The sequence below is a fragment of the Thunnus maccoyii genome, chromosome 5, assembly GCF_910596095.1.
Source record: "Thunnus maccoyii chromosome 5, fThuMac1.1, whole genome shotgun sequence".
Lineage (NCBI taxonomy): Eukaryota > Metazoa > Chordata > Actinopteri > Scombriformes > Scombridae > Thunnus > Thunnus maccoyii.
Window position 1 is genome coordinate 14070369 of NC_056537.1, and position 21208 is coordinate 14091576.

The 21208-nt window shown below is 42.3% G+C and overlaps 1 protein-coding gene across 9 annotated transcripts in view; it reads left to right on the forward strand.

The window, feature by feature from the left end:
- Positions 1–20844, forward strand: part of tspan18b (tetraspanin 18b) — a 44469-nt gene extending 23625 nt beyond the window's left edge. For all 9 annotated transcript variants that reach the window (XM_042412045.1, XM_042412044.1, XM_042412046.1 and 6 more), the window contains 8 exons: positions 8132–8210; positions 16424–16519; positions 17627–17821; positions 18118–18192; positions 18302–18400; positions 18643–18819; positions 19537–19620; positions 19970–20844. In XM_042412045.1, coding sequence (XP_042267979.1) covers positions 8208–8210; positions 16424–16519; positions 17627–17821; positions 18118–18192; positions 18302–18400; positions 18643–18819; positions 19537–19620; positions 19970–20017 — 777 coding nt within the window. In that variant the 5' untranslated portion in view covers positions 8132–8207 and the 3' untranslated portion in view covers positions 20018–20844. The remainder of the gene's footprint in view (positions 1–8131; positions 8211–16423; positions 16520–17626; positions 17822–18117; positions 18193–18301; positions 18401–18642; positions 18820–19536; positions 19621–19969) is intronic.
- Positions 20845–21208: the final 364 nt, after the last annotated feature.

Genomic DNA, 21208 nt, shown 5'->3' on the forward strand with positions numbered 1-21208 from the left:
ATACAGGCTGAAATAGAGGGATTTGGGTTTCTTCGGCACATGTGCAGCTTTATGAGGAGGTCCCAGTATGGAGCCCCTCTGGGCTGAGGAAATGATCCAGATGCAAAGCTTCTGGCTCTCATAACCCAGTGGGACACCTGCCCTGTTGCTCCTGTACAGCCCCCTGCAAAATCCACAAAGACACAGACTACCATCTCTCTGTATGCAGGAAATTTGCCATAATGTGCTGTTGCATACTTTCCTATGCAGCTTGTACAATATGTGTGAGTTGGCTTTCATTCTTGTAGTGGAGCTCTGCCTTATGCAGTTCAATAGAGCACAATTACTGCTAAGCTCAAGTCAAATATTGTTGGCACGCAGTCTGTTGCCCCAGTTACTCCTACAGTAAATTCACCCGGATGTAAACTCTTCACATGTCCAATGTTAAGCATTACTACAGTTTGAATTGTTTCACCAAATATTAGTAATAGTTGTGAAATGGACAAAGACATATTTCTTACTTGCAGCGGGGGTCCGACAGATGGGGAAACCTGCTGGGGGACACAAATAAACAAATACAGTATGTCTGTTACACAAAGTTGCTGAATTGGTGAAAAAAAAACAACTACAGTTTTATCTAACTTACAACATCAGTAAGTACTGTTGTCTATATTAGTTGTATGTAGTTATAAAGAGTTGATTTATGCCTGTATTTGTAGGTGGTATGAGTAAAAAAACAATTAAGGCTAACAGCCTATTTTATTTGTGTTGCATAACTTGAGACATTTAATTAGATGGATCTTCTTTGTTGCTCATTAAAGTGGGGCACAAGCAATGGATTTTAACATGCACATGCAGTAATTGTCTACATGAGATCAAAACATTATTGCCTGATTCATTTGATGGTCACTCTACATTCAGCTCATTACATGTTCCTCTAACCGAGATTGGAAGCAGCAGGGAGCCTCATGGATTATATGTGATATGATGTGATGTGATATGCTATGATATGATAATAGACTGTAAAAAAAAATATGGATGTAGTCACCGTGAAATCACCCATTGGTTTGTGGACTGCTTTGAAGCCTTGAGGCAATTTGACCATCGCCATCTTGGATTTGAACGTCGCTATCTTTGATTTTTTGAGTCACTATATTTAGACAAGAGGGTAGAGCTGACCATAGCTAACTGCTAGCTTGCTTAGCACGGTGCATTTACAGTCTATGGTTAACTCTGATTATGATTCTATGCTAATGCCAATTTTCGCTAGCGAAAAACAGCTGAAAACCATTAAAACAAAATGTACTTACCGGAAACCTGACCAGCCACGGTTACGTTAAGTTATCAACGTTGTCACCATGGTAGCGACTTGTCAATCACAACGTAGCCATGCCCTAAAGCATACCCTGCTTATTGTCTGTTTTACTCTAAATGGGACCATAATTTACAAAATGAACATCATGGTGTATAGAAGATGTTTTGAAACTCGCAACTGAGACTATAAACTCATTAGGAAACTGTTTACTGAGGTAATAAATCAAGTGAGACGTAGGGTCATTTTCCCATAAACCTCTGTATAATCAGACTTCTTTTTGGAGCCAGTGGAGTCTCCCCCTGCTGGCCATTAGAAAGTCTCCAGATTTAAGGCACTTCTGCATTGACTTCACTTCTCAGACCCGGAGCTAACTGCTTGGATATGATATGATATTGATTCTTAAGGTGCTGATTCCATATGGACGGTGGTTAAGTGTTTCATTTCTGTAATTCAATATTTCAATTTTTGTTTCTGGCTACTTTTTGAACACTTGGTTTACAACAGTTGATTGATTCTTTCAATGACACTCTTTAAGTAGGATGTTGGGTAAGAGGGACATTGTTTTCCAGGAAGTTGTTTAGCAGAGGTGGTAAGCCACCCAGATCTTGATGCATTGCCATAATAGAGTTGTGAAATAAAATAGCACCAGATCTCGGATATAAACTGGCCATCTTCCTCCATGTTTGTTTATACTTTTGTCTACTAATGTGACCCACATGTTTGTGCTCATAAACAAAGGAAGTCAATGCGTTGTTTAAGCACAGCCTTGTTTTACCTTGTCTGAACATGGTTAAAAACAACTGTTTGCCTCAAATATGCCAAATACAAATATTGTCTTGGAATCAGTCAATCACTCCATCACACATACAAACCATCATATGAATTCCAGAGCGTTGTATGAACATAGAAGTAAGATTTTCTGGGTGTGCTCAGTAAGGTATGCAATGAAAACCATCAGAAATGTTATCCAGACTCACTGGGCCTCAGATTTTGGGCTGTTCCAATTTCGTAAGTCCCAGGCAGTGATCCAAGTGTCCCTCAGCCCATCTTTTGGTTATATTCTCATTTTCTTTTTTTCTTTTCATATTTTATACTAATCCCAGTTTTGTCACTGCTTTTGTTTTTTATTTGGATTGCTGTGAAATGAAGAGACAATTGCCAAGTAGAGCAAGAATTAAGTTAACAAAAGCCAAACATACACTGCTCTGGTGTCGCTCGTCATGCATATGAGCAAAATGGCTATTTCAGAGAAGGAGGTTTGCTTGTGGTGGAGTCCAAACTCAAATGCCCTCTGCTGGTTTTCATTATCAAAATAAGTTGCATCTGGTCCCATTGAGCAAAGAATCTGTTTCCACTTCTTCTGTATCTTCTGCATTGAGATATTTACCACATTGTTTGTCAGCACACTAAACAGCTTCATGAGTCTCAAACTGGCAGGAGGGTCAAGGTGAGGGCATATTATTGACAGATACTCCCAATATCAGGCAGCATGAGAGGTAGAGGATATTTCTCTCTGTGACTTTGTGATGACCATTGCTATGATGTTCTTTGCTACAGAATCTGACTTCGACAAATATACAGAACCTACTGCTTTATGGTATTTTAGCAAGATTTAAATGAGGCTTAGAAATGGTTACCAGATGTGTTCTTAACACATGTTTAAGTGGCTGGTTTGACTTATAGGATAACAGTGGCTGCATATTTCTACATGCAATGTCTTGTGGAAAATATAACACAGGACAGCATATGTTTTAGTACAAAATACCATGGATTCTCACTGGATACTTGTTTCAGGTGTTGCAATCACTTATTATGCTGCAAGTGTTATCATACTGCCATACTGTGGTAAACTGTACCTCTGTTTACAGTAAATAGGATTAGGCTGAGCAACATGTGTAGGTTGAGGAACAATTCATTGCTTCAGTATTTTTGTTTTCATAAAAAATATTTCACTATTTTTAAAGGACTACAAATCTGGTGTGTTGTCTTCTATGCATAAGTCATGTTTTAGCTGGGGAAAACATCCTGAGGGAAGACTCTATGCAAACTTCCTCTTTGTGCAGGCAGCCTGGCTCTTTATCTCCGTTCCTCTCTGTGAGCTGTGAGCTGTGAGCTGCGTGATTCTCAAGCTTTACTGGGCTTTAGGATTTAACGGCGATGGAAATGGTTATCATACGGCCGTTCGTCAGCTCGCAGGGCTGTGGGGGGGGGGGGATCGGTGAACAAACTGGTGAGAATTTAACAGCCCCAGCCCCCTCTGTGTTTGTAGTAATGAACTCTTACCTTGGCTTGGAAGGCTGCACTGCTGGTATCCTTGCTGTGTTTTTGTAACCCTCACTAAAAAATCCTTGCTCTTAATTGTGTCCCACGGGCCCGAGCTCTCAGTATTCACAGCCTTTCCTGTCCCTCGTACTGATCCTCCCCCTCCTCCAACCTTAGCCCCATCATCCCAATTCGACAGGTCTTTCCTCTTTAATCGCCCAACTTCAAAGCGATGTTGTGATGCCCCCCAGGCCCCTGGCTCCTCAGAGACAGGGGGCCTAGTCTTGGGTGAAAGTTTGGTGGTGGTATATGAGGCAGTTAGTTAAGTAAGACAGGTATGGGTTAAAGAAAATAACAACAAGTAGTTGGTTAGTTTGGTTGCTGTTCTTCATCATGGTGTCACCAGGGAGAAGTTGCTGTTGTGTAATTATAGCAGGTTACAGATGTTTGAAAGGGTCTGTGTAAGACACTCACCGGTCTTTGATGAGGCCATCTTTTTAGAGGTGAAAGATACGGGCTGCTGCCTTCAAGAACCTGCTACAAAGAGAAGAGGCCTGGCTAATGTTTGCCTCTGACTTACCAAAGAGGTGGACACAGTGTCAGCTTTCATCAGCATCAAACCAGTACCCACCGAACACATTTTCAGGGGCTGCATTCTTATCAGGTTTCCATTTAGTCCAAAACGATTAACACTGAGAAAACAGAAGACTGCTTAATGAGTTCAGTTTGCATCTTTTAGCTGAAATAATTGTGTACTCCAAATGACAGAATACACTTGCCCGTTGTGTAACCCCCAGAGCAGCTAATGTAAAAGGAAGAACAAAGAAAACAGTGGGTTAGCTGTGTCCAGAGATAGAGGAGAGTGAGTGATTAGTTGTGTGATGCCCTCTGATCAGAGCGCGGATTGTTTCTCCATCGTGGTGGTTTATCTTTATCTTTGGTGGTTGACTTACACCATTAGATCAATAAATCCAGATGGGGTACAGCGATAATTCTGTCTCAGCACTGCCCTCATTAGAGCGGACGTTCAGGAGATATATGGCTGCTGGCAATTGCCCTCTTTTTTCATATCTATAATATTAGAGCATGATGTATATGGACTCTGTCAGAAGTTGGCCGGAGATGTCTGCAGAGAGCTGAGATCCACAGCTGTAGATTTTTCCTTTCATTTAGTGTGTTTATGAAGGTTTCCCCATAGGTCATTATTTCCACGTTTGGAGTCGTTTCTAAAGCTCTGAGGTTCAGTCTTGTCAACATTGGTGAGAAACTGAGTTCAAGCCCAGCTGTGAGGTGTAGATGGAAGAATTGTCACTTCCTCCCTCGTTTTACTATCCACTTCCTGTCTCCAGAGGAAGAGTTGCTGGCCGAAGTCCTTGCTGTTCTTTGACCTCTAACAGCATTATCAAGGTTGCCAGCCTGATTGACAGGATGAGGTGTCTTATGGAGGTGAAAAGAAAGCACAAATGACATGTCCCCAGACAATAGCGCACACACAGTAAAGGCTGGAGTATGTTCAAAGTCAAGTCAATTTTTACAACCCAATATCACACAAATCACAAATTTTACTCAAGTTACTTTAATTTATATTAATATAATCATTATAATCAATTACTGATTACACATTACTCCTTGTAAAAGTAATTACATTACTTTACTCATTACTCAGCAGCAAAAGTTACATGTTATATTACTTGTTACTTTACATTTGTTACTCTGTCAAAGTTGCCTTTAAACAACTCAAAATCCTCTACAGCCAAATGTTACATCTATTGTATTTCGCACATGTAGAAATAGAAAATGAGACATTTGTGGTTTAAAAAGCAGTGAGGATACAATTTTGAAGGATTTATTAACCATCCAACAGCTAGTGCTAGCATAGCCCTGGTGACTGCACACAGCACTCCAGTCCTGACCTCAGCGGCACGATTCACACACTCTGAACCAAAACTATTAGCAAGCCGGCTAAGAATTCACAATATTTGTATAAGACAACTTTGGAATTATTTCGAGTCGTGTTTGTCCTCCTCCAGAACAGTCTGTTAGCTGAATGCAGAGACCTACTGATGTCAACCCCTTCTTTAATACCAGTAAGACAGCAAGAATGCCAACCCCTAAGTGTAAAAGTAATGGAGCGTTACTGGGATTAGTAACTGAAATGTAATAACTGAATTTCAAATACATACTTACTGTAAAGTGTTACTGCCTAACACCGATCCTTAGACCCTCCATCTCTATCCTTGGTAGAAATAAAGTACTTTGTGCAATGTGTTGTACGACTATGTCTGTAGGCAAAAGTATTACTAGCTGTTGTGAAGAGCCACACTTGGAGGCAGGTTGAAAAGCAAGAGGGGCAAGAATCTTATAAATGGGGATGTCACATTAACATTTACCACTTTAAGACACTCTCTTAAGACTGTGGACATGCTTGTCAGATTGTTGTTTTGGGAAATTGTTGAATGCAACCCCCGCAGGCTCACACAGGTGTGGCAGATAGGGGTTTCAGATGCTGCTTGACAACAACAAGCACTTTGTTTGAAGCATACTGTCCCCTTAATTCCTGTTATTCCTTTATGACTACTACAGTTTCCTCTGCTATCTATTGTGACTACAAGGGATAGCTACATACTGTATGTCCTAATTTATAACGTGCTACTGTCTCACACACAAGATAGATGTTGGTGATGCAATAATATTGTCAGAGCTTGAAATACCAGCAGAGGCTAATCAATTAGTCGCTGCCTTGATGTTTAAATTGCTCGCAGTGCTCGTGAGCTTAAATGTCAATGACTAGTTGGCGAGAGAGATTTATTTAAAAGGAAAGCTATTGAGCGGATGTAGATGAAACCTTTTCTCTAGTGTTGAGTCTCTCCCCGCTTTGTTGGACCCTCAGTGGCCTGGCCTTTCTAGTCTCCCTCGAGGGTTCGTTCTATTGTTGTGCTTTCTCAGCCGTCTGCGCTGATCTCTCATCTCACCCCCATAACCGATTCAATGAGGCTCTGCGATCCTATTGGTGCTCCACTTTCCCGTGAAAAGGTTTCCATGGAAACCAAAAAATAATGCAGACCCTCACCACTGTTGCTCTCCACCAGCTAATAGCTCTCTAAACAGGGGTTCAGGAGAGACTACCTCTGCAACAGGCATTCAGGATATAATTTGACCACTCTTTTGCTCAGAGCTAAATTACAGACATGATGTATTATGCACCTACCTGCTGCTGTTGTAAGAGACTTGAAAGTAAATGGAAAGGGATTACTATGTTGTATTGCTTGGGTTGTATGTTAGCTTAGCCGTATGATAAATATTTTATAAATGAGTCTTTTAAACAAGCGCTACATCCTTTGGCTCCCCATGCGTGTGTAGCCACTGTGGAGATGTTATTGATTCCCTGAGCATATTCTTTGTAATGTCTGAATTCAAGTGATAAGGGAGTGTATCATTCCAGTGCATCTCCCCACTTCTCAGATTTGTCCGTTTCCTCACTCAGGCTCTGATTGCCTTTCCTAGATGCAATCAGAGCTCCTGTATTCTGTATGGGGGATGGTGTGTTGCTGCCACTGTCGGTTGGGTTCTGCGTCCTGGTGAATCTGATGTCGGCTGGCAATATGGTGTGTCGGCGGGATGATGTGGCTGGCTCTATCAGCCAGAATACTCCTGGGATATTCTCCATCCCCAGCCCCTGTCAGGATGAGAATACCCTGCCTGTATTTCAGCATCTAATGTGGCAAGAGCTGCATGCTGTTCATGCATCCGTAGGCAGCTCTCGCCATATTTGATGCTGTAGTTGTCAGTGCCAGTGCTTTGAAACCAGCTCCAAAGTATTGTCAGTCAAAACTGTGCTGCTGACTATTTTTGCATGTTGAGGCTGGAATACCAGCAGTTTAATTGGCTCTCATAGCTATATCGTTATTTTCAGCTGGGAGACACTTGTGGCAAAGCAGTTTAGAAACAGGGAAAAGTTTAAAGCATTTATGCTCATTAGACACACTTGGTTGGAGACGAATCGTACATTGACAGTTAAAGTCAGCAACGTGTGGTAAGAAAGGTATTCTGCTTTCAGTGAATAATGCATGAGTTCAGATGCTCATCAAGGTCACATCAGAAGCTGTGTGAGGAGACTGTGGTGTGTTGGATCTTCTAATAAAGGGTAATTAAGCAAGTGAGAAGGTACACAGATTCTAATACCTGAAGGCAGATATTAAAATTTTACCTTCCCAGAACACAGACCTGGGCTGCTACTATTAAAGGCAGTACATTTCTTACTCTGTCCCTGTTAATTTTGCCTTCTAGCTGAGAAGTGAAATATTCACACAGATAAAACACTGTTGCAGTCTTGGATTAGTTCACTGCCGGGAGCGAGTGCTTCATACATAATAAATGCAAACTCGGTCATTTTAAGTGTCCTAGAATTTTATTTTCTGTGTTTTTTCAAGCTCCCAGACTTATTCTGCTTAAATGAATTACACACACTGGGAAAAATGTGCCACTTTTCTGTCACCTTGCTGGAGTCTCACTGTTTATTCATCTCATTAGCTCAGTGTTGACCTCTGCTTCTTTCTTTGTGCTTCTGTCCAACAGCCCATGAAAACAGGAGAGGAGCGAAAACCAAGAGAAGTCATCAACTTCACCTGAACAAAGACACAAGCAGATACACATGGTATGGTAGCATTTTATCTATAAATGAAGCACACATTGCCTTAAAAATAAAAACACAACTTTTGTTAAATGTTTCACATGTTCCATAAATGAAACATATTTCTGCCCTTATCTCTTCTAAAGCATCTGTATTGTGGGGGTGTTGCCATGAGTGATTTTCACCAAATCCAGCAGTGATCCCACTCCAGCATACACATGTTAAATCAGTGAGAGAAACAGTAGAAAGAGCTTGTTGACAGAGTCCTTTCAGTAAGATGCTGGCAGCACAGGCGAAAAGCCATTGTTACCATCAACAGGAGGCGCGGTGCTGGCGAGAGTCAGTGTGTGAAGCTGCTCCTGAGAACAGGCAGACAAGTGCTTTTGTCCCTCACCATCACAGCAGGCCAGCACTGGTCTTTGTTAGCCTCAGATTTGCATTGGCATTTGTAACATTAGTATTCCAAGCACGGCTGAGCAGCAGACGTGTATAGATTGAGAGGTTAAAGGGGAGTTTAGACCCAGACACATCAGCTGTAATCAGTCATAGCATATAACCATAAAAGCAACCAACCACACAAACAAACGGGTGTGCTACATGTTCAAGTGACATGTAAGATTATAACCAGACTCTTGAGCCTTTTTCAGTTTTTCAAGTACTGGCTTAAAGGATCATTCTGGTTTGTAGGGATTTGGGTCTTATCTTCTGAGTTTTGGCCATCATTTCTATAGGTAATAATAAGATTTTACTCACCTACTGTAATGAATTACTAAGACCTAGGAACGCTGCAACATTACTGATTAGAGAGTTAACAAACATAGGTTAACAACTTATTTGAAGGAAAATGGCAAAGGCAAGGAACAGCAAGTTATTATCCACACTGCCAGGTGTAAACATCCATTACAGACTGATTTCCCGGTTCAACTAAGACCTTACTTACTGTAGTTGTGTGCACAGTTTTCCTCTGCAATGAAGGATTTTAGGCTCTTACTTTTAGTTTTACCGACAAAGAAAGTGGTTTAGGCTGCGTTCAGACTGAAATCTCCCCTGCGTTAAAACAATGCAAGGGGCTACTTTGGTGGGGGCGTGTTGTTTAGGGTACTAGTGAGACAATGAAATACAATCCAGGAAGTCAAGTTGGAGCTACAACATGCATTTAAAGGCTCATCAGATGCCAAAACTTACAGGCATGATTTTAGTACTCAGGAAAGTTATCACGGCAGCAACTGTTCTATCTTTTATCATGTCGATGGCGAGGTAAACAGCCGAAATACAGCATTCACATTACAAAGTAGTCTAATCTGTCAGGAATGTGCGCTTGCATGGATGTGATTGGCCAACGTACCGCCTTGCTGGATGACGTGTTGCGTTGCAGTAAAACTGGAGCTTGGTTCAACTTTTTTGCTGTACCACCAACTCACGTTGTTTTGCCGAGCCTTCTACGTTGACACCCTTGCTTCGTCAACGCACTGCCCCCATTGAAATGAATGAAAGGGCTGCGTTTTTTCGCCGTCCTGAAGATAATCTGTCTTAACGGTTGGCTTGTTCACAACATGTCTGATTGTCTGGTCGAGTAAGTTACAGTGTAGCAAAATCACTGTGTTCCCAGATCTCAGCAATTACTTAATTTACAATGAAACAGTGTTATCATAATTGGTATAAATGATGGCCGAGTCTACAAAAATAAAATCCAAGTTGTAATTAACTGAAATTAAGCACTACTGAATCACAGAGTGTGACAGTCACAGAGTCACATTAATAACCACATACAGTATACAGTGCTTCCGTTGCAGCCCCTGGTAGAGCTTGATTAAAGAAACATGAATTCTTCTACAGTGTTCATGCAAAGGCATTAACACACTTTTTAGTTTATTTCTATGAATGTGTTAGTTGCAATGGGGCCTCATATATATATGTTGGTATCTCTTTCATCTGAGGCACCCACAAAAACACAAACATTTACATGCTTTATCCTCAAGGCTTTGTTTTGATCTCTGCATTGCGCTCGAAACCCCAGCCTGTAACACAAATTAGGTTACTCTGTTCTTTTTGCTGTTTTGCTCATCTCTCGTTGAACTTTAGCTGTGTGTGTGTGTGTGTTTGTGTGTGAAGGTTCAGACATGCGTGTGTGCTGCACAGACTCAAAAGTGATATAACAGCTTTTAGACCTTCTACACTGGGGAGCTAGCTGTATTCAAACTACCATATGGCCTTGCAACAGGGTGTGAGTGATCGCTCATTAGACAAATGGCTGGCCAAGCTGTCCCCTTGTTGTAAAGTGCTCGGCCCTGCTCCCCTTTGTTTTCTAACAGGAACTAGTGCTAAGTGGAGATGCCAAACACTGCTCTCCAGACAAAGGCCACTCTCACCCCATATCCGGGTTGCCGTGGAGACAAGCGCACTTATTGGAAGGCTGGAAAGATTCCAACATGTGCTAAAAACAAACCAAACAGATTTCAAAAAATTGTGTATTTGAGCCCACAGAAAATTCATTGCAGTGCATATACAGTAGCTATTTCTGCTCTACATCAGGACATGATGACATATGAGCACTTCTTTGTTAGAGTCAGTGTGTATTTCATGTTCCTGTGCATGTTTACACTCCCAAAAGTGTACTTTTGTGTTTAGTCCCCTGAGGCAGGAAGAGTTGTCTTTCCTTAAATCTCCCATTGTTTACTTCTGCCGAGGCCATCTGTGGTGTAGACTCCCCTTTATATGGAGACCAACCTCGACTTGAACAGTACATATACGTGCAGAGAGAACATCACCAACATTTTAATTGTCTCTTGCTTGAGGGTCAAACACTGGTCAAAGTAGAGTTGAGAGATGAGTTGATTGGATTTTTCAAACTTTTGTCAAGAGGAGCTGACTGTAACCGTTTATATTGATTCCACTCCCCCTGACTATGATATAACAAGAATATTTTGGCCAACATCGCAGGAACTTGCTGAAAAAATAAAGAAAGAATATGGCAAGAAAGCAGACGTAGAAGTGCAGAGAAATAATTTCCCCTGTTGTCGTCACAGTAATAATTGAGCATTTACTTTTGAATTGAGTTATAACTCATTTTTGTGGAAAGCCCCGACGGCAATGTGTCATCCTCCAAAGCACCCTGTGGGAAAAGCCCGAACTGAGTCCTAACAGGCAGCGGTGCAGAAGTGTTTATGTGTTCATTGTGTGCTGCTACCACATGCCTTCAATGCCAGACAACCAGTGGACAAGAGCTGGAGCTCCAGGGGATCAATGCATCATTGACCATGTGCCTGGGCCTGGTATTGATCCAGCACCACACAGCCAGTTTGTATCCACACTCAGCCAGATAGAGGTGCTGACACAATTAAGTGAGAATCTCTGCTTAATTGTGATCACACATACACTAGTGTTCAATAGAAGCCAAAATCTGCTCATCTCAATCACATGTCCTCTTCTCGAGTGAGACAAGAATCTATTAATGCCCTTCCCCCATACAATCTTTCTTATCTAAGGAGCTGTAGAATCGATTTCACTGTAGGAGTATGAGCAACTGTTAGCACTGAACTAACAGCTGGATGTTCGCCCAGTTGGGATGTAAAGAATGTGGCCCGCAGTGCTGTTGACAACACATGGTCAGTCTGTTTCTGACTGTGCATTTGTTCATTCTGGGAGTCTTCTCTAGTTAATCAGCCTGTTGTTCAGCAGTGTGTCAGCTGCCTGGTGAGAGGACTTCTGCCCTCGGGGATTCACACAATCTCATTTCCAAACTGAATGGGTCAGGAGAGCGCCACTCACAGGTTTAGATAAGAACTGGTTTAGATTCTCAGCACGTATTGGAACAATGGACTGAAATGATAAATGGCTTTTTGAGGCAGGGCGAATTCATCAGACTGTCTGCTTTTTGTGGTGAACTAGCAATGCCCATAATGTGCAGAAGCAGATAATGTTCACCAGTGCTATATGTGTACTGTGAAAAACTCATTATGCTAAGCTTGCCTGAGGGTAGAGTATTTGTATGTCTCCACCTGAGCCTCCAATCAGCATTAGGACCTTTGCTACGAGTTTGCCAGTTTCCCGAACTTCCTAACCCAGCTCAGTTTGTATACTCTGCTCTCTGTGTGAGCTACACCCACACACACTGTGTGCTGGGTTGCCTTTGAGTTACTTTTGTACACTTTCTCTCTGTCGTTGCTCCCTGTTGTCTGCAAGCTCTATGCCCTCTAAAGGAGCATACAGTGCTATAGCTGCTTAGCATTCAGTACACTTCAAAGCTCCTCAGTGTGACAGCACAGCCCAGGGCTCATTCTCTCCTAATTGGAGGTTCATTAAGGGACATCGTGCGCCTCAGGGGAGCCCTGCTCACTGCCAGAGGAGCCTGTCTTTATTCGGATTTTGGGGTGTTTACTTGCTGCGGCTGATTTAGGAAGTCATGGAGAAATATGAAAATTGGTTTTTAATTGAGATAAAGGGTGATGCGGCATGCGTGTGGTCCCTTAGTGTCATTGTCAGAGGTTATTAACTCACTCCAGAGAGAGGTTTAGAGTGGCATACAGTAGCTGGAAAAACACACCTGCTCCAGCTGCATCTGGGAGCCAGAGGACGATTTGCGTCGTCCCAGGGGTTCAATTACAGGTGATCATTTAAAGGGTCAATGACATTTAAGGAGGTCAAGCTTTAACCCTCATAATCTCAACAGGGTTTCAGTATTAATGATTATTTGTTATGCAGGCTCATGCTCAAGATGAAGTGAACTGGCTGGTTATCTGGGGGTTGGAGGATGGCGACAGTTAGTCGAGGAGCAGACACAGTGTCCTTGTCGTGCTGATCCATTTGTCCAGGGTGGTGGTTAGTGGAGCAGGGGAATATGGACTCACTTCATTAATCGTGCCGAAAGTGTCAACTTCAAGGAGAACCACCCAAGGGTGTGCTATTTATATATGGAGCACTCTCAATGTGGGTCTATGTCTTCCTTATCTTTTAATTACAGTGAGTTGACATGACCATCATGGTTGATTGTGTAGATGCCAGCCAGCTAGACCTCTGGTTTTCTGAGTTAAGCATGAAGGAAGGCCTGTAGCAATGTTTCAAAATTCTTTATCCTCATACCAAGAAGAATGTAGGTCAGATGGGTTTGCCCTCATTACAGAGCTCTGGCTTCTGTCGGTACTGTGAAGTTGATTTAGGATCAGTTCTCATTTATCCTCTATCAAACTCAACCATGCTGAGCTCCACAGCCCAGGCTGGCTATGGATCAGTCTTCACCAAAAGTAAACAATGGGATCTTAGTTCCATGTGGCATTTCATGATGTCAGTAATCGGAGACGCTACAGACGTACTGTAGACAGAGTTGGCATTTACTGGATACCTCAGGGGCAAAGACTGCCACTTAGATTGTCAGATTGAGGACATACATACAGTATTTCCTGCGAACAAACACATTGTCTTCAATGATAGCAGTGAAGTATTCCATACTGCTGTGTGTCATGTTTGTTTATAATGGGTGTTTTTTTTTGCTTGTGTTTACAAACACAATGCCACACAGCTCTACATCTTGACACATTGCTAGCTTTGCAAAGCAACACACTTGATGAGGATCTGCCTTTAATCTGGTAGTAATTTGTCAGTGCTGCTGTAAGGCCTCAGCTCCTGGGGTGTGAACCACGTTTCCCTTGTCTACATGCAGAATATTCAGAGACTTAGTGGTCTGATCTCTACAGCTTGGCTGTGATCGATGAGGACCTGCGATCCCATGGGAGTCATGGGAAAGGCCAGTTTGTTTACTCTGCACTTTCTCCTGGGTTTCTGTGGCAGTTTGATTTACTGTATACTATGCTGGTGTGCACCATAGGCTTGTTATTTGGACCCCAGCTAGTCCCATATAGCCCACTTCATTCTTAAGCAACCAATGCATTTTAATGCACAAAAGAAAATTGGCTCCAGATCTGACAGTTGGTTTGACCCTGAGATGGGAGCACAGAGCAAAAGGGTGAAGCTGGAAGAGAAATCAGACATTTTGTTTGGAGAATGAGATGTGAGCTGAGCCCTGAGAGTTTTTCCAGCCAACCCCCTTCCTCCCCCCCCCGCGTTCCGCCTCTTCATCCCCTGCTCCAATAAATACAGTTTGCACTCTTCACAGGGGCCCAGGGCTGACAGTGGAGAGCAGGAGGGATGGAAGAGGGCCCTTTCTGATGCTTTTTGTGTGAGACTCTAATGTATGTAAATCTCAATTAAGACCTCCTGTGCCCTCATTAGGCCTTTCAGGGGGCTTAGGAAAGGGAGGGGTTAATTAAAACCTATCTCAGGCAATGAGGCTGCTGGTTGCTCTCAGAGCTCCACTTGGAGGGTGATCAATACCTAAGCATATCATTATGATTTAGAGGAGGTGTTTAACCATAGCTCTAAATCAATTTCCCTGGTTCTGGAGAGGAAAAAGAGGAGAGGAAAAAATAATAAGCCCTCAGGCTGGTGAGGGGAGGAAATGTTCTCATTCTGTGTTCACTCGCTCCTACAACAGACAAAGGCTGCCTTCATATCTTTAGCATTGTTCAATTTTATTGTTACAGCAAGTTACACAGGCCTACAGTGAGACAAAAAAATCTTTCACTGGAGCTCACAGCACATTTAAATTGGGAGCAGAGTGAAAAACAAACCATTGCAAGCACAACACAATAAAAGTAAAACAGATATGGAGAAAAACGGAAAAAGATATGGGTTACAGCTTACTAATTCACACAATTGCCACAATTCTCTTCTGTGGGAAATAATTGCAGCAACCAGTTGAACAGTGCTTATTTAGGATGGTGGCTTGTTGAGATTATGGTTTATTTCACTTGAAAACATGTTTTTCTGAGTTGATTGTGTGCAAGGTAGGAGTCAAAAGGGTCAAGCTGAATCACATTTGAGCGACAGCAGAGCCCCTTCAAAGACAGACAGGAGTCAAAGCTGGTGTCGATCGTAACCCAAACTTCACCGCTGCCTCGGAGAAGCAGAGATCACCCAGAGGAGTCGTCTGACAGCAGATCAGGCAGTGGAAAGACTGCCTGAAGATTATGAGATTACATCTGATGGACGTGCTGCAAAGTACAGACAAAAGAATTGAAAGGAAGGCATTTAACTTTTTTTTTTTCAATTTAGAGGTGGCAGTGTGTTGTTGCCTAGTTGCGTAAAACCTATTTACAAATCCTCAGAGAAATTGTTTTTTAATCCGCTTGTTACCCAGCCTCAATCCTGGCTATCACTATGGGAGAGCAAATTAATAATCACAACTACAAAGCAAAGAGTGCCGGTTCATTTCTGCCAAATAATTAATTTTCTTCTTTCACTGAGACTGCAATTATAGCTGCCCCACAGATTGGTTCCATTTCAGTGTTTGCAGAATATATAGAGATGATTCCTTAGACAATTCCTGTTCTCCCTGAGGAGAAATTCTTGTTTGTTTGCAGCTTGTAGGTCAAACAAATGCTTCAGTGAAGGCTCTGTGGTGCATCAGATATATATATATATATATAGGTGTGTGGGGTCATGGATGCTGAGACACCCATGTTGTCTCCTAATGCAAGAGAGGCATTCTTCATTAACCTGGAGTGCTTCCAGGACAGGCCCTCATCAGGGAAAGTGTGTTTGTGTCAGATAGAGGGTTGGCTGATGGCAGCACAGGGCTCCTGCCTCTCATTACATTAAGAAGAAGAAGTAGCTCCATAGTAAAGGCCATACGTCGTCGGTTAACGTGCATGGAGCCCCCAGTCAGGACTCATATCCTTAAAATGTTCTTAGACTCTGAGATAGACAGCGCCTTTAGTCACACTGAACCCAGGGACCCCATCTGTCCAAAGATAGGAAGTGCTGATAGGAAATCAGGCCATCTGACTGTGAAAGCACATTTTAAAATTACATAAGTTGTCACAGTGTGTGGAGAGATGCGTTCTGTCAGGTCGGGTTGACATTGTGTAGCCCAAACTTGTAGTTACTTAAGGATTTCTGAGAAACTGTAGCTGGTAGTAAACTGTAGTGGCTGCTTGAGGGGATAATATAAGGATTTTCTGCTGAAATTGGACCAAATGAGCTGACAGGCCTGTGTGTGTATTGTATGTTTGACTGGCAGAACTCATTAAATATATGAGCAGGTTTTTGCAGAGTATTATTTTCTTGGCAGTTTCATTTGAATGCCCATCCAGAGTGCAGGAGAGTGGGAATACTGTGAGCACTTGGCAGGATTAATTAAGTGGCACGTTTTATGTTGTGTGTTTTATGTTGTTTACTCTCAGGGGCAGGGAGAGGCTTCAGCACGGGGGACGACCATGGAGGGTGACTGTCTCAGCTGCATCAAGTACCTCATGTTTGTCTTCAATTTCCTCATCTTTGTAAGTATTTTTCATCTCTCTATCTCAAAGTCACTTAATCTGGCTAGCTCTGAAGTTAGTGTCAGTCTAATGATTTAAGATGGGCTGCCCCCTGCCCGACTGACTAATGGAGCCACATTTGCATTTCATTAGACGGAGGCAATCTTGATTCTATCAAATTCTCTTTTGATTAGATTTTAGTGTGCTGACACACATCTGAGGCACACAGTGCCATGTGGAGTTTGTGACTGGCACCTGAGTTTATCAGTCTTGATCAGACAATCAAGAGTAATCCTGTTAGTCTGAGCCTGTAACGGGGGGGAGGGGTCAGAGTAAGAAGGTTTGCCTCTTTTCCTGCTTTATTAAGCGCAACCAAACCATTTAGAGACTCTACTCAGACGTGGTTGTTCAAGGATGGGGTAATAATGCAACCAGCAGAGCAAACAATGAACTTGGCTTTTAGCATCACTCAATAACAACTGTTTTTTACTGCCATCTTTTTGTGTTTTTCTACGGCTGTTTCACACTCATGTAACACAACAGCATTTCTCAAACCCAATGAGCTTTCGAAATGGCTACTATCCCATACCACAACCTCTACCTCTGAGGTGATGTGGCGTTCATTTGCACCAGCCCAGGTCTCTCCCTGTGACAGGAAGAAGGGGATTGTAGTTGAAGTGTATAAGGCTCAGATCTCTTCCCCCCTACCTCAATACCTTCTTTTCTTAATCACATGAGTCACCACACGGTGGCTACAGATAGGGTTTTAGTGAAAGGGAGGATGGGAGAGGATGGAGGCTGCAGTGCGGTGCATTTCTTTGGCAGGTTGGGGGGTTAGTTGAAGCAGGGTAGATATCTCCACCCACCCCCCCACTAAGGCATTATGGCTCTGTAGATATGCAGCCTTTTAATCTCTCCCTCAACTTTAACCCCAACCTCTCAGAGATTTGCATTACCAGCATGTTGTCCTGGAAAAAAAGCACAAATTTATTTTCCATTATATGACATCTTGTTGAATGTTTCGTATGCCACCAAGGACACTGCGCTATCCTCTGAGTTCCCATTAATTTTTCAAATGCAGGCAGTTTCTGTTTTGTTTAACAAGTGTCCTCTTTCCTTTTCCGTCAGTTGGGGGGTTCTTTCCTCCTAGGAGTGGGAGTATGGGTACTGGTGGACCCCACAGGGTTCAGGGAAATTGTAGCAGCCAACCCCCTGCTATTCACTGGTGTCTACATCATCCTGGGCATGGGAGGCATGCTCTTCCTTCTGGGCTTCCTGGGATGCTGTGGAGCCATCCGCGAAAACAAGTGTCTGCTCCTCTTCGTAAGTCGTCTGACAAATTATAAATGTAGTTCTGTTACTGATCTTGTTTGTGTGCATGTATGTTGATTATTCTGACTGTCAGTTTTTTGGACACTCATGCTTGAAACAGACAGCCAAAAGAGCAAAATGCCCTCCTATTTGCTTTGAGCCTCCAGCTTCATGCATAGTTAATGCTGAGTGAAGCAGACACAGCCAAAATGTGATTTTTAGTGACTGATGTGCACTTTTTCTGACACTCGTCTACCTTGTCCAACTCCGTCTCACACTTTGCTTTTTTTCCTTTTGTCTTATTGCAGTTCTTCATGCTCATCCTCCTCATCTTCTTAGCAGAGCTGGCTGCTGCCATCCTCGCCTTCATATTCCGGGAGCATGTAAGTCGCTACAGTATTTACTCCATCTTTGATCACCAGTATGCAGTGAACAAACAGATATTATCCCTGTGGTAACACTCACCTATGCTCTTGCTGGCTGTCATTTTAGCTGACCAGAGAGTACTTCACCAAGGAGCTGAAGAGACATTATCAAGGCTACAACAACACTGATGTGTTCACCTCCACATGGAATGCCATCATGACTACAGTAAGGCCACAGCACACATGGCAAAGAGCTTTTACCAACTCCTTGCATCCACCAACTGTCTGTAGAAGCAGGAAGGTTTCAGCCTGGCATCAGGGAGCTATATTTTATGGATAAAATCTTAGACATTTGGGTCAATATTCATGCTGGATTGGTGCACGCACACAGTGGACCACAGGCCAGTGCACAAATAAGCACTTAGCAATAAGGACTTCTTCTCCTACTCTCTCCTCTCCTCCCTGCAGTTTGACTGCTGTGGGGTGAACAGCCCAGAGGATTTTAAGGACAGCCTGTTCAGGATGATCAATCAAAATCATATGGTGCCAGAAGCCTGCTGCCAGCGTGCCAGTCAGACCGGGGAGTTGGCCGATATCAGCCAGGAGCAGTGCTTATCGGGCAGTATGATGTTCCGCAATAACAAGGTAACTTCTGACATGTACCGTGTCAACTTCTCCCTCACTCTCCCACTTTCTCCCTCCTTCCAAACCACCTCCAGGCTTAATTAGAGCAGAAGACAGTTGAGGGGTGACATCCAGGGACTAGCTGACTCCTCCATGGCTGATTAGTGCTTTTCCATGTTTTTAGTGTCATGGGAGGCCATCTTACTCTAGTAGTATAGCATGGAGACACCACTGAGGTGAAGGTGTATACATTTATAGTATGTATGTATCAGAGCTTGTGTGTGCATGTGTGCGTACTGTTCAGCGGTAATTTTGAGTTTGTGTGGAGCATACCTGTGTGCAAAAACAGATGATTATAAGTATTTGAGTTTATGAAAATGATGTGCTTCACAGTTACACACACATGCACATGTGTGTGTAAAGAAAGCCTTGGAGTGAAATGTAATTACAGTGAAAGCTGATAGGAATGTGGTTTTTACTGTTCTCTCCACCTGTTGTTTTTCATGCCTCTAGAACAATGCGAGATGCCCACAATGTGTCTCTCCCTGTTCATTCACACAAAGAGCCCTCATTAAAAGGCAGTGAGGCAGGAAGCCCTGCCTCCCGCTCATTCAGCCAGGCCTTTGTTGAAAGCCTCACTCGATTAAAGCTGTGATGTTACTTTAATTGTCTCTGTAATTCTGCACATTTATAGCCTATTGATTCTCTGCTGAGTGTTACATCTTTGTGTGTCCACAGGGCTGCTACTCTGCAGTAGTTGATTACTTTGAACTGTACATCTATGTGGCTGGAGCGCTGGCCATTGTGGTGCTGACCATCGAGGTATGATGACATTTTCCATTTTAGTCAAATCCTCACATATGCAGCATTTTATTTGCTACTCAAGTGATGTGAATGTTCGTTCTAGAAATGTGCAATTATGCATCAAGCTGCAGATATTTGTGTAGTGAAATGTGAAAGTCAGGCAAGATCTTTGTATGGCAAGATCTCCATCTAGTGGTGAAACTTGGCATTACAGAAACACTGCCCTGTAAAACTGTCGGTATTTGTAACACTTGAGTGGTATGTTGCAACTGTTTAACTATGTTTGTTACTATGTTATAATTATGTTGATGAAATCATCATGAATATTTCCATGTTTTAAAAATGTCTTTCTTTTTCCTTTCCTCAGCTCTTTGCTATGGTCTTTGCAATGTGTCTCTTCAGGGGGATCCAGTAGAGCTGCTCCATCTGTGAACTTTACAAAAAAAAAGGGAATTCAGGAGAAAAGAACAAAATGAACACTTGATGTAAATTTGTTGATCTCTTTTTCTATTGGCTAATTGGTAGAAAAACTAACTCTCAAACGCTTGTACTTCACAGCTGGACTTTTGAGGTACTGGGTGGCAAAAAAAAAACAAACACACATACATACACACAAACCATAGAAAAAGTGGGAGATCAGAAACAAAACTGATGTAAAAAAGATTTGTGTGTAAGGTGGAAACACTAATTTGTGGACCAGGTCTAGCACAGACTGGGTGTAAAGTGGACCGGGCATGAGGACCAGGTGATGCCTGAGCAGAAGGCACTGCACTGACTTTTGGATGAAGAATATTTATATTAAGTAAAGTTGGCTTAACTGTAAAAAATGTGTTTTATGTACACTTTGGCTGTTACCCTTTCATACTGTATACTGTAACACACTCCCTCCTTCCACATGCCTTTTTACAGCCACTCTTCTTTAATGCTGTATTATATAAGCTCTGTGTGTGTGTGTGTGTGTGTGTGTGTGTGTGTGTGTGTGTGTGTGTGTGTGTGTGTGTGTGTACATACTGGATGCTCTTTTTGAATGTGTATGAACTAGTTTGTGAGCATGTGAGCTCATTTGTGGCTCTTCATGACCCCTCCCAAGCTTGAAAGCCAACCTCTGATCCTTTTTTCTATTTGTATGGTGATGTTTATTGCAGTAGTGAGTCATATGTGGTTTTAGGTGGTGAAATGTATGTGTATGCATTTGTATTAGATTCTTGAAAAGTCAATGACATAAATGGCATTCTAAATGACTGTCCTTGTGTTTTTCTTCAACTGGTTGCATCATTTAATGTAATTTTTATAAAAAATAATTAACTTTTGTTTGTAAAGTTCTACCAATAAGTCTATCCAGCCTGGTTAACTAAGAACATCAACATTTTCATTAAATATTTACAGTTACAGTTTCATAAGAAAGACAAAGCCTTGCTTAATGTACTGAGAAGTTGATAGTTGATTTTTTTCATCAGGCTCCATCATAAAATACATGTTTTACTTAGAACGCAATCTCAAGATATTTGTCAGAAATGACAGTAATACATTTTCTGCTGCAGCCTTGTTAGATGGATGATTGGCCTCTTTTAATAAATCTTTTGTCTTTGCTACACCTTTTTGGCAT